The sequence below is a fragment of the Chenopodium album genome, chromosome 17 (assembly GCF_948465745.1).
Source record: "Chenopodium album chromosome 17, dcCheAlbu1.1, whole genome shotgun sequence".
Lineage (NCBI taxonomy): Eukaryota > Viridiplantae > Streptophyta > Magnoliopsida > Caryophyllales > Amaranthaceae > Chenopodium > Chenopodium album.
This window is the reverse complement of record NC_137850.1, coordinates 49,857,780-49,874,671: the sequence shown is the minus strand read 5'-3', so window position 1 is coordinate 49,874,671 and position 16,892 is coordinate 49,857,780. Positions and strand designations below refer to the sequence as shown.

The 16,892-nt window shown below is 35.8% G+C and overlaps 1 protein-coding gene across 1 annotated transcript; it reads right to left on the bottom strand.

Annotated features, from left to right (window-relative positions):
* Positions 1–4,556: 4,556 nt before the first annotated feature.
* LOC145590090 (histone-lysine N-methyltransferase ATXR7-like) lies at positions 4,557–15,993 on the bottom strand. The gene is made up of 20 exons (XM_081646834.1): positions 15,921–15,993; positions 15,484–15,685; positions 14,327–15,332; positions 14,054–14,176; positions 13,639–13,947; positions 13,164–13,529; positions 12,882–13,004; positions 12,462–12,773; positions 11,979–12,344; positions 11,591–11,884; positions 10,784–11,440; positions 10,261–10,609; positions 10,027–10,182; positions 8,742–9,154; positions 8,543–8,665; positions 8,244–8,324; positions 6,754–6,807; positions 6,502–6,653; positions 5,979–6,031; positions 4,557–4,840 (listed from the first exon to the last, which is right to left on the bottom strand). The coding sequence occupies exons 2-19, from the start codon at positions 15,663–15,665 to the stop codon at positions 6,010–6,012; spliced, it is 5,088 nt and encodes a 1,695-aa protein (XP_081502960.1). The 5' UTR covers positions 15,666–15,685; positions 15,921–15,993; the 3' UTR covers positions 4,557–4,840; positions 5,979–6,009.
* Between the last annotated feature and the right edge of the window lie 899 nt (positions 15,994–16,892).

The window sequence follows — 16,892 nt, the reverse complement described above, 5'->3', positions numbered from 1 at the left end:
CTAAAATTTTTAGAGTTGCGTAAATTTTTGACACCCCTTAGTTGTAAGTTTCAAAATGCAGCATTGTTAACACTATAAACCAAATGGATTGGATTAGTTATCCTGCATTGTGTGAAATCGGATGTTTTCATGCCCCTTTAATCTTTTATCCATTATAAAGTATTTTCATAAGTATTATTTTAGGTTGCAAATTGATTATATTTGGATACTAGATTTATTATACAACGTATATTTTGAACCATTATAGGAGTATATATTTTGAAATTAATAATTTGATTTGTATTTTATGAATTTGGATTATTCGTGTCATGTCAAAGTAGGAACTAAGTACTAATAAAGTCTATTAGAAACTCAGAACAATTATGCAAAGCTCAAGAAGATTTTTTTTTTTGGGCAACGATCTAAAAGGAGGCTAGATCCCAACTGACTCAATACTACAAACAGAATACTATGAAGATAGGTGAAGGCAAATGAAGGATTATCGTGCAACATGTATGAATATTATGTCTCCTGTTAATACTTTGAAGAATATTAATCCCAAAATGATTTTTTAATTGACTAAAGCAAAATCATACATCATTTGTTTCCAACCACAAACTGGAGGGGGTCAAAGGCGGGTTGGGGGTGGGTTTGGAGAAGAAGAGGGTATAGCTATAGCTTAATTCTTCAAAATTATGGTAAAACAAGTTTGATGAGAAACCTAACATTCAAAAAATTATCAAATTAAGAGAATCCCTATCTATCGGGTTAGAAACTTTAAGAGAGGATGGGGAAGTAAGAGAATCCCACAATCAAATTGGTATTCAAGATCTCCAAAATTAGGAGGTACAATCTTTATTATTAGACCAAACTTAGTTTGATATCTATCATATCATACAAAACACGTGAAACTAATAAATTAAGGAGTAACATTCACACAAGATGTGACTGTTGTATGCCTATATTGTTTGGATTTGTTCCCAAGTTACCATTTTGTACCTTTAGGGGGAAAAATGAAATTGTTCCAACTTGCAAGACCAAAACATAAAATTATAGGCATATAATATAAACCAAAATAAATGATAAGAAAACTATAGCAAAACTTCATAAGATGGGCATTTCATCATGAAATGTGTATCTTAGTATAATGTTTTTACATTCACGAAAACCCACCCTTTGCCCGAATTCTTAGTATAATATTTTCATGTAAAATACATAAATAAATACATATAAGAAAACTATGGCAATATTACATACTCCAAAAAACTTACTAAAACATTCAAATAAATATTGCATAGTACTATATGTTACCTACGTCTTTCCATGCAGGGCTTTACGCTAGATTGCACATGCAATGTTTTTGGTTCTTCAGAGGAAAGGTAAGGGGGTTTGCCTAAGAAAAAAGTCCATGATCAGTAACAGGCACAACTCAACATATCCACCCTATGCATCGGCCTGCCGGATTCGAACCGGCAACCAAAGGGATTTAAGCATGCCTATGGCCAAGCTGCTTAAACCTCTCGCTCTTCCATTTGAGTTAAGGCCGGTTGATAAAGCAGAAGCATAAATTCGTTGATTTAGTGTTTCTTAAGCACAAACATATATTTCATAGCAGCGAGCCATCAACCTAATTGTGTACCAAGAATCAGTAGACTTGTTGCCTTTACGTTATAGTCACCCCATGTTATAAGAACCTCTAATTGTGGAACATAACCTATAGCCAAGTGTTGTAAGACTAGCATAATTTTTTTATTTGCACATTAAGACTTCGAATTTCAATATAGGTTAAAATAATTTATTCATTACTCCGATCACTTAACCAAATAATCTTCGGTACATTTCTATATAACAACCGATTGCACCTTGTGATACAGCCAACATGTGCTTGTACCTTGTAAGCATAGGAGCAAAAATAGCCTTGAATCCCTAGATAACCGAGTTGCATGGTAAATATCATGATTCCTTTTATTCTAAATTATTCGTAGTTTAAAATGTGCCTGCACTATTTCTCGTCATCTTAAGGTATCAGTGGTGTTAACTCACTAATAATTTCAAGATTTTTGTACATTTCTTATTAGTCACTAATAAAAAGATGTCTAATGGTAATATTGTAGGAGCAGGCAGTAATTGCCCACAATAGCTTACAATTTCTAAATAATTAGGACAGGATCACCCAAGATATTACTTCATCCCACTATATATATATTTTGTTGAAAACCTCTAAATTAATAAATCCCACTATTTATTTTTTGTTGAAAACCTCTAAAGTGCGCCTTATCTATAGACTTCAACAAAAAGAGAACACCATACCAAGCACAAAAACATGCTTGGGCAGCTTACACGATCCAACTTAGTTTAACTTTTAAACCAATTTGGTTATACAGCACAAAACCTCGTCAGCGCCACCATCTTCCTCTGAATTGCTTACAATAGGAAGATCTTGCACCACGCCACCACCTAAAAAACTAGCTAGCGACTTATCTGTTGAATTTCCCCAGGGACAACTAAACTAATGTTGTGGACCATATTACATTCATCTCACCGGTATGCCGGTAATCTAAACTAAACACTAAATCAGAGATCGGATCTAATCAGCATTTTAACATTGCCTTTCAAAAGAAAAGATAACACCATTCACTATCCGAGATAGGTTGATAGTCTTTTTTTTTTTTTTTTTTTTGATGAAAAAGATTGGTTGATAAGTATAGATACCTTCTTATCTATATATTGTGTTATCTTTGTAGAGATAATTTGAGTTTTTGAACTCCCATTAATTCTTAGCTTTATGTTAAGACAAGCCACTTGTTAAGAGATAAAACTACTGAAATCTAAACCCCATTGATCAGAAATCTTTGGACCAATTGCGACCATTTTCAGTAGTTTTTCATAGCTTTTAAAATAAATAAACTACTAAAAAAACCGACCAGGGGGAAAAGAATGGATAGCAAGACGGCAGAAGCTTTGCAATATAAAGGTCCGCGCCCACTTTCTCCCACTGCGCAGATGACTTTGCTGCATCTTATTGATGGAGGCACACTAAAAGATTAAATTGGCAACGTAACTATGATTAAATTAGAAGGCTAAGAGATCACATACCACAAAGATATAACTGGCCCCCGGCAATAGTAAGGTCCATTGGAGATTCAAGTGCTCCTGCACAAGATATATTATATACCAATTATGAGAGAAACCTTGGGGGCCAAATACGTGCATACACAAATATGAGAGAAACCAAAACATTTAGTGAAATTAGGACAGCTAATTTGAGCCAAGATTTTGCCATCAGAAATTAAACAAGTTCTACAATTGTTAATTCTACCATAACGTTTCGACATGGTTTTTGTTTTACTGGGCCATTTATGAGTTTATGACTATAGACAAAGCATATTATCTTGCTCAACACGAACATCATAAAATTAAAGCTAAGAAAACCACCCCTGTTCTAAACAAAGAAAAAAGCATTTGAGGAATTTCAAGATCGGTCTCTACCCAAGGTTTATATTAATTAAAATACTGTCTCGAGTGACATTAGTCATTCACACCAACTTATTCCAGCGACAATCAATCAATAAAATCAAAGTCTCTCAGCACCTTCCATGCATATTGACTTATATCATACTGATAACTTTTAATATGCACGGAGTTCAACTATACAGCCCGAACAGCATACTTGCAAACATTATTTTCTAGGAAGCATGAAGCTGTAGATATTGTCCAAAGGGCAGGAAGATCAACATGTCACAAGAGTGTTAGACAAAAGGCTTTACAAAGCTATTGACAAACTATGCTATCAATTGAACAATACAAAAGACCCCACTCGCAACACTATAGGGTCATTTACTTAAAATACAACCCAAAATAGAGAAAGATTGCATCCATACATTTCAAATAAGAAAAATATTTTTGGCTACCCTACAATGGAAAATAATTGAAAAATTATTCGCTAAAATCTGTCAAAACTATGTACTCCGTAGGTACCTTACAAATACCCACAACACCTAGCCCTTAAGGTTTAAATGCCCAGTCACCTCGTGAATATTGTCAAAACAAAATTCCTAGATTATCCCTACACCTGCAACAATATAAGCATAATCTAGCTAATTCCATATGGAAGTTTCCTGAATAAAGGCCAAATCTAGTATAACCTCCCATCTTCCAAACAACACCAATTACCGAACGTTACAAAACACAACCAATTTTTGCACGGTCTACCAACATATTACAAGAATGCAGCAGAACCCATTATCCAGCCAGCAGATTAAGTTTTAAAATTCTCAGTCATTGGTACACATGGCCACCACCTACGTTACCAAATGAAATATATGCGTCGTTCAGTTGCATGACACCCTCCCCCTCCCCCCTCCCACCCCCCCCCCCCCTCCCTCTCTCTCTCTCTCTCTAAAGTATCATGTATTTCTACAGACTATGCAACATATTCAAGCCATGTCCTCCCCCTTTCTTTTCTCTCTTCTTAAGTATCATATAATTGTACAGACTATGCGACATATTAAGCCAAGTAATAAGAAATGAGAAAGAACAAAAATGCTATAAAGAAAAATTGGAACTAAACTGGGAGATAGGTATGAATTACTGTTTTTATTATTACCATTTATCGTTTGATATTGAAAGAATTAGGGAGGTATGTACTCTATACAAAAATGATTATAATTTTCCCGAGAATGTCATGTAACTATAAGTGAAGAAAACAATAAAGTGGATAAACTCATTACAGTTTCCAAGGGTAGAAACTCATCTGCAGTTGAGAGACTATCTACAAGAGTGCACATGACTCAGCTCTTAATGTTGGATAAAAATGATATATCAAGTCATATGGCTCTCAATAGGCATTGCAATTCAAATCCTGAAAGAAATATGAAATACGTGTTAACATGAAATTGTTATACAAGGAAGTCACCATATGTTAAATCACATCTCAAATAACAGCACAATATCACAGGAGGACAGGAAATAGAGATCAATCACCTCCAGTAACCCTACAGGCTACAGCCCATAAATCCAAAATCCCCAAAACTTATTTTACATCTAAAATAATCCTGAACTTCCAAAAACACAGGTGATATGGTTTTGTAAATAACCCTCATAGCAGTCATGACTCATGAAACTTCATTAATGTGAAAGAAAAAAGAAAAAAAAGTCACTTTGAAATAACCAACAGATGTTTCAAAAAAAAAAAGAAAGAAAATAACCAACAGAAATTTCCAGAATTTTATTGTTATCTCCAGCTTTGCAACTGTTCTACAAAAATTTAAATAAGGTATAAGTATTCATATATGTCAGGAGAAAGAGAAAAGCAAAATGCTTTGCAAGTGTTCACTGAATAACCAACTATAAGCACAGTACACAATGAGCCAAGAAAGCAGGATGCAGTAGACTTTTGCAGAAGACATTTTCTAGCGGTAACTTGAACATCTTTTACCGAATTAGCAACACAATCAAGTGAATTAATAAGGTTAAACATATGCCTAGGACATGGGGTCACAGGACAGATGTGCAAGTAACTTCTATCTAGGCGATATCTTCAAATGATGCTCTATTTAAGTTTTACTGTTTGAAATCATGTTCAGCCTTTAAAAGATATAGGGTGCTTTTCTTTAGATTGTAGTTGCTGCATTCCCCTATTATATTCCCTAATGTGCCCTTAATTTGTTTTCTTCATGCTAAGATTACAAATCCCTAATTCATGTCTAACTTTTTCACTTAGTTTCTCAAATATTCATGGTGAATTATGCAAAAGCTAAAAGGAAACAAAATTCTTACTAATAAATAAGAAAAATAAAAATAACAACCAACCCCAGGTCAGATTGGTCTTAAATTAGCAAACAACAATAACACGGGCAAAGTATTTCATTGAGAATCATAAAAACTGATAGAAGTAGAAGCTTCAAATAAAATAACACAAGAGGAGGATAATGACAACAAGAGAGCAGTCATAAACTCACACGACTTTGCAAACACAAACAAGTTGCAATTTACAGTACCTGCAATGCAACATGAGCCTCCAATCCCTTTCTAGTTCATTGAACCACGACACCTGAAAATAGGAGGGAAAATAAGGATCCAAAAATTAGTGTGAGAACCAATGGAGAAGTCATATCTTACATGTTCTGAATATCTTAAAAATGAGAAAGGATTTCATTTCTCTCATATTGTTGGATATAGAATATTTCAACAAATTAACATGTAATGCCTAATCTGAAAAAAAATAGATTTCTCAAATATCAGGTAGGAAAGATATAAACACACCCAAAGGAATATGGAAGATGAACATGATTTCAAAAAGACTCAAAAAATGTCAGATTACCAGCACCAGACAGATTCCCAATATAGAAAATACAATACAAAAAGTAGGGGCTAAGAAAAAGTAGCAACTACCCAATGCAATGTCATGCATTATAAGTAGAATTCATCAACTCAAAAGATAAAAGATGACACAAGTTCAAACACTTAAAAGCCCAAATGTCAGCATAGACTAATTTACACCAATTTTTGTCCACAACTCACCTTTTAGAACCGCAATTACAGGGGATTTTTTTGTCCTCAAGAGGAAATTTGTAATTATACGTGATCTCTTCACCAGCAGATATATGTCGTTTTGCATATATAAATATCCTCTTTTGGCTCTCGACGCTTATAATTTTGGTGTAACAATTAGGCTGTAGAAATGAGTAGGTTTCACAATCAGTTAGTAAAAAAATAAAAGTTAAATAAAACTTTGGAAAATTATTCAGTGAAGTTCAACTCATCAATGTCTACCTCACATGAATGGTTTATGAATCTAGCAACACCACCACGTTTAGTAGCATCAACCTGCACACATTTCAGAGACAACAGATCAAGATAAGTGCCTTTGCTTTCCACCACGCAACAAAAAATATGTTTAGTACAGAGAACATTCTGTCAAAATATCTTTCAAACTTCAAAGTGGAACACCAAACACATAGCCAAAGAGCAAGAAAAGGTAATCAGTTGACCATTTGAATTATAATAATAACACATAGTGCTGAATCCAACACTATGTCAAGAATGAACCATAGACATCATAGTTCTAGAATCTCGTTAGAACAACTAGTCTTAATGCCTCACGTCAAAAAGCACTAAGGTAAACAATATCAAGAACGTCTACACCACAAGTAGTATGTACATACCATTCCATCTCATTAGTTTATTAGGTTTCATTTGAAAACACACATCATAAGCATAGTTCAGCACTCAAGGGTTAAAGAGAAGATGAAGTGGAGAGTGTAGCATCAAGCTAGGTTTTTTTAAAAAAAAAAAAAAGAAAAAACTTATATTTAAACACCAAGCAGAAGGTAAAACAGAGAACACGCAGTCCTGAAAGCAACAAATACAGAGCACAAATTAGCCCAGTGCTGATCAATTTCTAAACTAACCATAAACAATTCCTGCTGTCTTAGTTCACAAAGATCTAAATAGTTCAATCCCACAGCTAATCACTAGTTAAAACAGTGCTTGGGTTTCCTAAGACATAACGCTTCATCAGAAGTATGCAAACATGAGCACAATTAAGCACCACAAATTTCTGAAACGAGCTTAAGTATAAATGGCAAACTAGGCTAGCAAAAGATAATATTTTACAAAGATATGTATGTCAAGGGACTTAAAGATCCATCAACAAGATTCATGATGATTGTAGTATTTCATTCTTGTATGCATGGCAAAGCATTGCATTCATAACCTCAATCAATTTTGAGTAATTTGATACTTCATACAAATCATATAAGATTGGCTACATAATGTAAGCACATACTGGAAGATAAAGTCACAAAACTGTAACTCTAAAATATCAACTCAAGCATGAAAGACAGCAAGTTTGAGTGTCAACTGGAACAATAGAAAGATCTAGAATAAATGCGGTAAAGAAGCCTCCAACTGAACCATACTGCATCAGTCAAAAACCAGAACAAGATAAAATTCAGGGAGTCCAATGAGAAGGCATTCTATTTACACATACATGTACATTCTCCATTTAATCTGTAACATCAGCGATTGAGTGCCATTTCTTGAAGTTGATAATAGATAAGCCTGCTTTCCATTCAACTAGTGTCTAAAATGCAGCAAAAAGCTTCACCACATCATTTTTAAAAGCCTATGAAGTAACAGAATCATTCAACTAGTGTCTAAAATGCAGCAAAAAGCTTCACCACATCATTTTTAAAAGCCTATGAAGTAACAGAATCATTCAACTTCAGTTACAAAAGATGAAGTCATCAAAATTTACTCACCACATAGCCATCATCCAATCTGAAAAGATAACTGCTGCCAATACCCATCTTCTCATATTGGCGTTCCCGGATATCAGATATCTGCACAAACAAAACACTATTTAAATGCCTTCAACGCTTAAAAAGGAAAATGACAACCCCGAGAATCAGAGAAGAAATTGCTTCCTACTCTTTCTGGCCAAGATTCTTATCAGCATCGGACAAAATAAAATGAAAAATACAATATCTCAAAGTGAAACAGTGTAATAAATTAAGTCTGCGAGTCAAAGGGAGCAGAGCAGAGCAGAGATGGCATATACCCGAGGACGAATTAGTTCCCCAACATATTCAATGACAAAATCATCTGCTTCAATTGGTTCTAGAGCAACAAGACCCCAGTCGTGAATCTTACTCCGCTGGAAACGCAGACGCTTTTTCCTGGCCTGCAATAGGACCTTGCTTTAATGACAAAAGCTAGTAGAAGCAAAACACGGTGAAAATAAAATGCTTTGATGTTACCTTCAATTGAGAAGCCTTTAATAGCTCAGCACCCTCAACTGCTGCAAGTAGGTTCCGCATTTTTACTCTGTTGGTCCTAGCAGAGATCCCCTTTACACGTGATGGCTTTGAACCACTAATATCAGAAGTACAACGTTGCATGGTAGTTATTTGAATTCCTCTGACACGAGCTCTTTCCGAAGGCCTTGCATGTAAGGACCATTTATGCCATTCCCAGCCATCAATTGAAGATCGAGCACATCCAAAAGACACAGGACAGGAACTCAGCACCTTGGACTTGCTCAACTTGGTCTTTTTAGCCGTTTTGCCGGCCGCTTGCTTTGTGTCAGCATCCTGAACCTTCAGAGCTTTTGATGGAAATGATGGTGATTCACCGACCACAATCTTTCTCTTCATCTTAGACGATGTTGAAGCTGCACACAAAGAACAGTTGAAAATGATTAAACATCAATTTCATAGTTAAGTAATAACAAGATCACAACTTCACAAGACACCATTACACAGGAATATTGTAGTTTTTGCACAAATAACTCAAAGAGAAGGCAATGGAAATTAAGCTAACTTTTCTATCATCCATTTTGCTAAAAAGGAGTTCAATAACTATGCATAGAGCAGTTGCTGTGACCAGAACTGCCTTACACCATGAGCACAAAAAATGACCTATCAAGATGCGCTTTACAAAAATGAGCAGGATTGGGGGTAGATATTAATTATCAATGAATATGAAACAGCACCAAATACTATGAACCAGCTACCTGCTTAGCCATCATTTATCACTCCGACATGAAATGACAAGAATTTTACCTTCACGTCTGAAATTACTACTCATTCCACAAACCTTGGCAACACTTAATATTAACCTTCCAAATCCTCAGCACACATTCCAACTCTGAGATCTACCTCCAATGAAATTAATGGTGAAATTGTGCTGTAAAAATGCTAGGTCCAAGCACCCCTGCCCCCCAAAAAACAAATAATTTCTAAGATGTTAAAGAAATACCCTGTCCTTCACATATTTGGCCCCAAACTATTACATTTAGATATACCATATTGAACTTTATAATTTAATCCTTCGTAAGTTTACCCCAACTACTACTTTAATGGGCCTCCACACAAAACCACCTCTTTGAACCAAAATTCAGCTTATATGTTAACATGTGACAGAATAATAAACAAGAAAATTGCACAATTATCCAACTGCAATATTTAACAAGGTAATTTTTATAAAGAAACCAAAACCTTTGCTTATAACAACACAAAAAGCATTCAACAACATTTCACTCACAATTTTTTATCCTTTGGGAATGATCTAAAGATGTATCCTTTTTGGCACTGTCACTGATGCTGCTGCAGCCGCTAAGCTCTTCATTAACATCAAAATCTGCTTCAATGCTTGGAGCCCTTTGAACATCACATTTCAGATCATCAACAGCAACAGTGCCTACTGAGAGAATTGGTTAATAATAAACCAGATGTGTGTGAGCACGTAACATAATACTCATAAGAACTGAAAACATACTCAGAGAAGGATCAGGAACACATTGTAGAGTAGATAATCCTGTTTTTCTCCGGCCCACTCCTTTAGCCTTCTGCTTCACATTTCCAATGCCTAGAGCTTCTGAACCAGAAACATTCTTTGAATTTACTGGTTTTCCAAACTTCCTTGGTGATCGATGACGGAGCTTAAAATCCCGTAAAGGTGGAGAGCTTGGCTCAGCTACTGATTTCATCACTTTCTTTCTCCGTGAATAAGTAAACTCTTCAACAACTGAAACTTCAGATGGGCCTGAACTGTAACAACTCTTTGATCTTTCCATAAGAAGGTCAAGCTCAGGCTCTATGGAAGCAGATTCGATAATGACTTCCTCCTGCAGCAAACACAAAATGAAAAATCCAGGCAATAAACCAAATCAAATCATTAAAAATATTACACACATGGCCTATAGCAAAAATCATATAAAAGAAACCTATCTTCCCAGCTCAGGGGCCAAGGGATAGCTCACTTCACCTGTGAGTACCTGGGAGCTGCAAAAAAAATTTACCTGAACTATATCACGTTGCTTCAGCAGAAGATGCATATCATCGTGAAGAGAGGACATCCATCCTCTTAGCACTTCATCATGCAGCTTTTGCTGGCATAATGCCAAGGCCATGAATTTTTTCTGCTCAAGATGGCCCTCACCTAAACCTAATAGTTGGGAGTCGGAGATGCTTGATGAAACCACATCTTTAATTTCACACCCTGATCCATGTAACAGGGGCACATTAGTTCTGTGATCAACCGTACTGCACATAGGCATACCCGATCGCTCGAAAACATTTCCTATAAATTCAGGTGGACAAGATCTCATTGCCTCAATAGGAATCTCTGAATTATTGAGCAAGGATTCTTGCAAGTCCTGAACCCCTGACTCAATTTTCAAACCAGATGTTCCAGGGGCCAGCAGTTCTTCAGTTATACAATCATCTACTGTAGTGCTAGCAGGTGCACATACACTACTGGAGCCAATTCCAATAAAATCCGATGAAGAATCCATGTGTGGGTACAAAGCAGGCTGATCTAATGAACCAGTCCCTTGTGAAAGGATCGGAGATTCATCAAGGCAAATGTGTCTAGATTTCAGCCCTTGGAACATCTTTGAAGCAGCATCTCCAATATCAGTGTCTTTGCACAATTCTCCTGAATCTTCAACAGGAACCTAAAGGAAGACAAATTTAAACTTGTCCTCAAAACAAAAAAGAAAAGAAAAGAATACATAATGAAACAGGGGATTTTTATATTTTTCGCAGGGGGGGGGGGGGGGTGGTTATGAATAGACATTTTCCATCCAGTTCAACATTGTCAGTACCTCGTATGTGCCATTATCCTTCAAACACTTGTTAACTTTAAACACTTCCTCTTCAACAGTAATCTTCACGAAATCATCGATGGATGTCTTGGCAAACATAAAAAGTTCCTCTTCTACCCTTGCAATTGTCCTTTCTCTGTCTTCATCCTGATGCTGGATGCTGGGATTGGACAACTTATCTTCTCTTAAACAAGATTGGGAGATGAAATTAGAATCACGCAAAATGGAACCTTGCACAATACGATGGAATCCAGGCGGACAATCAAGCTCATCTGAAGGTACATCCAAATCTCTCTGCACAGACAGGTAGCAATAAAATCAATGCTTCACCTAGATTTTGAATGAAGGAATTTGGACATCTTTGTTTGTCAAACTCAAACAAACTTACTATTTCAGTTTCCACTTCTGAAGTCTTCTGTAAACCAGTCAGTTCTCCGTCAACAGCAGCTGCCCCTTCAGTGCGGTTATGTGACCAGCGTTTGTTTTTTCTCCAAATGTGTGCATAATTTCCTACAGGTTCATAGAAAACAGCATTCCACAAAACCTGCATACTATAGTCAAAAAGCGCTTGGCTAATGGCTTTATTGGCTCCTTTAAAATTTTCAATATTGCCAACAGATTTCATGCATTGAGCTTTGCAAGGCTCCTCAGGAATTTCCTTAGCTGAATTTAATGAAGTTGAAGAATCGCCATAACAGAAAGCTGATGGAGCATGTAAAGCAGATCTGTTCCTTTCCCCAACATAAGTTTCATTCTGTCAAACCGAAGTCCCACAACAATATTATTAGCAAAAATAGATAAATAAAGAGATTACACAAAACACAAATAAGACAAATAAATTTCAAAGGAAACTAATGAGGCATAATCATACCTTTTTTAAATCAAGCGGGCCAATTCCCAAATCTTCTCTATTGTTCTCATCCTTAAACTGTTTGTGAGCCTTCTTGGTAGCAACATAATCCACAATGACATTGCCAATGATCTCGTCTAAAAAAAATCGACGAGCTGCCTTCATGATTCCATCATGCAATTTTGACCCAATTTTTTCGGATATTCCTGACATATGTTTTAATGAACTGATGGTTTCATTTTCAGATGCAGTCACAGTAGAACTCTTTATTCCCCATGTATTGATCAATGACAAAAGAGCGAAAGGACTACATTTATTATCAGTATGATGTATCTGTACATATGGGAAATGCACAAATTCAGATGATATGTAATGTTGGCAAACTACAAAAAAAAAATATACAGCGTTAAGCTAACAAGTTTGGGATGATAGTCCTCTTACCATGACAGAGCTGTGTAGATAGCCATATTGATGCCAATAGTAGATTTCTGAAAGAGAATGTGGCCCGGAGCCTCTCCCGTAACCATCCAGGAGTAGCCAGCATTTTTCTTCCCAGGAAAGAGACTTTGAAAATAGAAATTAAAGAAAATCATTAGACAATCATGAGATAAATTGTTCAAAGAAAGAAGTTCAAAAAAAATACTTAAAAGGACATCAGTAGGATGCCTACTGAATCACCATCCTCAAACTATATAATTTGATAGTGAAGTTTTTCAAACTTACAATTTTGTTATCCACTTCTGCAGTCATCTGGAAACCAGTCAATTCTCTGTCCAAAGCAGCAGCTCCTTCAGCACTGGTATGTGACCAGCGTTTGTTTTTTCTCCAAGTATGTACATAATTTGCTACAGGTTCATAGAAAACAGCATTCCACAGAACCTGCATACAATAGTCTAAAAGCGCTTGGCTAATGGCTTTATTGGCTCCTTGAAAATTTTCAATACTGCCAGCAGATTTCATGCATTGGATGCTGCAAGGCTCCTCAATAATTTCCTTGGCTGAATCTAATGAAGTTAAAGCATCACCATGGCAAGAAGTTGATGCAGCATGTGAAGTAGAATTATTCCTTTCCCCGACATTAGTTTCACCCTATCAAAACAAAGTCCCACAACAAAAATAATTAGCCAAAAAAAAAAAAAAAGGCTTACACAAACAAGGCACGTAAATCTCGAAGGAAACTAATGAAGCATGATTTTACCTTATCAAAATCAGGCAAGTGAATTCTCAAATCCTCTCTACTATTCCCATTTTTAAACTGTTTCTGAGCCTTCTTAGTAGCAACGTAATCCACAATGACATTGCCAATGATCTCATCCAAAACAATTCGACGAGCTGCCTTCATAATTCCATCATGCAGTTGTGACCCAATTTCTTCTGATATTCCTGATATAAGCTCCAACGAACTAGTTTCATTTTCAGATGCAGTCACGGTAGAGCTATCTTTTCCCCATGCATTGATCAATGACAGGAGACTGAAAGGACTACATTTATTGTCGATATGACGTATCTGTACAAGAAAGGAAATGTACAAAATCAGAACATCTGTCTTGTTGGCAGATTTTGAAAAAAGAGAGCGCATTATGCTCACAAGTTTGCAATAGTAGTCATCTTACCATAACTGAGCTGTGTAGATAACCATATTGATGCCAATAGTAAAGTTCTGAAAGAGAATGCGGCCCCGTAGCTCTTCCATAACCGTCCAGGAATAGCCAACATTTTTCTTCCCAAGAAAGAGACTTCAAACCAACAACAACAACAACAACAACAACAAAAAATTAAAAAAAAATCATTAGACAGTCAAAAAAGATTGCAGGTTAGAGGACAATGATAAGACATCTACTGAATCACCATCCTTAAACTACAACCCAAGGCCAGAATGGATATACCTGCTGCTGAACCAGCGCAATCCCTGGGGCTAATTTTGAGTCTGAAACTGAGACATCAGAGTTGTGATAGGTCTGCTGGACATGATTCTGGTGATCATAATTAAGCAAAGCTGAACCAGTACTTTTAGGGATATCTTGTCCAGGAGCAACATGGCAATTTGTGGTCATGGACGCATTGGGAGTAGCTCTGCCAAGAAAGGTAAATCCTGTGGCAACATGATCAGGATATAGCTTGAAGAATTTCAATTGCACAGGATTTAGCAATGCACCATTCAGGATTGGGTAAACAGGAAGCTCATCAGGCAAATAACCCGTTGTCAAGCCCTCAAACAATTGCTGCTGTATATAAGGCCCACACATCTGACCCTGCTCATTAAGATACATCCATCCAGACACAAAATTCCCACACTTATCAACGTTCTTGGCAAGGTACGGAATTTCAGCAGCTCCAGATGCAGGAGGGGCGGCATCCTGCTGAACCAATGCAACCCCTGCAGCTAATTTCGAGCCTGTCACATCAAAGTCATGCTGCTGGACATGGCTCTGTTGATCATCAGCTGAAGGAGTACCTATAGGGGCATCTTGCCCAACAGCAACATGGCAATCTGTTGTCATGGACACATTAGACGTAGCTCTGCCAAGATACATAAATCCTGTGGCAACATGATCAGGATACTGTTTAAAGAGCTTCAACTGCACAGGATTCAGTAATGTTCCATTCTGAATAGGGTAAACCGAAAGCTCATCAGGCAAAAAACCCGTTGTCAAGCCCTCAAACAATTGCTGCTGAATATAAGGTCCACACATCTGACCCTGCTCATTAAGATACATCCATCCAGTCACAAATTCTGACAATCCACACATACCATCGTTCTTGGCGGGATACAAAACTCCCGCAGCACCTGATGCAGGAAGAGCAGCATCTGTGTTGCCATTCACTTGGCAACTCCTCTCTAAGTTCGAGCTTGACGGAATTTGACCATCTAAATCACAAGAAGATGATAAACTGCAAAAAGATTGATGAATTGATTCAATTAAATCAAACTACTATACGGTTATGATTTTAACTATCTAAAATTCATTCGCTTTCGGTCCAAAACCACAATGACACAAACATCATCAACAACGAAAAACAACAAATTACACCTAATTCGTACCGATCAGGTGATGCTGAAATTCCACAATTGATAAATTCGTCGTCATAATTATCCGTCTCAAAATATGATAAAGAATCAACGCAATCAGAAGCTGAAACTTTTAGCCTCTTCGCAGATAACAAATCAAATTCCGGTTTACAACGATACTTTACTGGATCGAACAAATGCGTAGAAGATACCATTATCTCAACAAAAAAATCCTCTGATAAACAAAATCAACAACAAAAAGGAGGAAAAAAAAGATAGAATTAGGTTAAATCGAGCTCAAAGATCCATCGCCTGAAGTTAAATCAACAAGAAAATTGCATAATTATATGCAAATCGACAATGAAGATAATAACCTAATTAACATAAAGTGAGAATTTTGACGAATCACGAAAATCAGATTCAATTCATAAAAGAAAACCCTAATTTTAGGAGAGAGAAAAAGAAGTTACCTTGTTGAAGATGAAAGAAGGAACGTGGAAGAAGAAGACGACGACGAAGAAGAGAATCCCTTGTTTTCTGCAGGTTAATGGTCCGAGAATTAGACGACAAAAAAATAAGGAAGATATTTCAGATAAAATGGAATTATTATGGAAATAATATCGATTTTCAGGCGTTGATTTTTTTACAGCTGGTGAAATGGACGGTTGGATTTGCATATAAATCATCTGATGGTGGGAGATTGGTTTTTGTATGTGCTTTTGATTTATTTTTTTATTCGGTAATGATGTTATGAATCTTTATGATTATGGGGTATTAGGACCCGTTCACTAACTTCAATTATTTTTATTGAATCTATCTATCTATTTATCTATTTATATCAATTAAAGGCGAAACTTAGGGAATACTTGACAAAATATTATAAAAAGTTTTCCCCCCAAAACCACTTACTAAAAAAAACTTATTGTAATTAAATTATGACTTTTAGTTTGTATAAAATCTAAAATAAATGTCCTTAAATATCAAATTGCCCATTATAACTATTATATATGTTTAATTAATTTCTTTCACAATATTTCATACTTTTTACTACTAAGTCTATTTATAATATTTATATCCATTATTTTTGGTAAAATTTATTGTCATTAGAATTATTTAACAACCGTGCATTGCACGGGGTTTAATCTAGTATTATACTAAAAGACAAGCGCCTTAATGTGAGACTGACAAATGTCTCTTTATGATTCGCTGTCTTTTTTTTAATTTTTTATTTTTTAGTATGTATTTTTGTTTCCATATAAAAAAATATTCTAACCATCTTATTCTAAATAACTATATAAACTATTATAGTAAAGTCTATAAATACAATTTTTCAAATAAATAAAAAGTGTTAAGATTATATTTTGGGAAATTGCCTTTGTCGATAGTATACTAGCATATAGTGATATTTCTTTGCTCATAATGTATGTAATCAATTACTATAA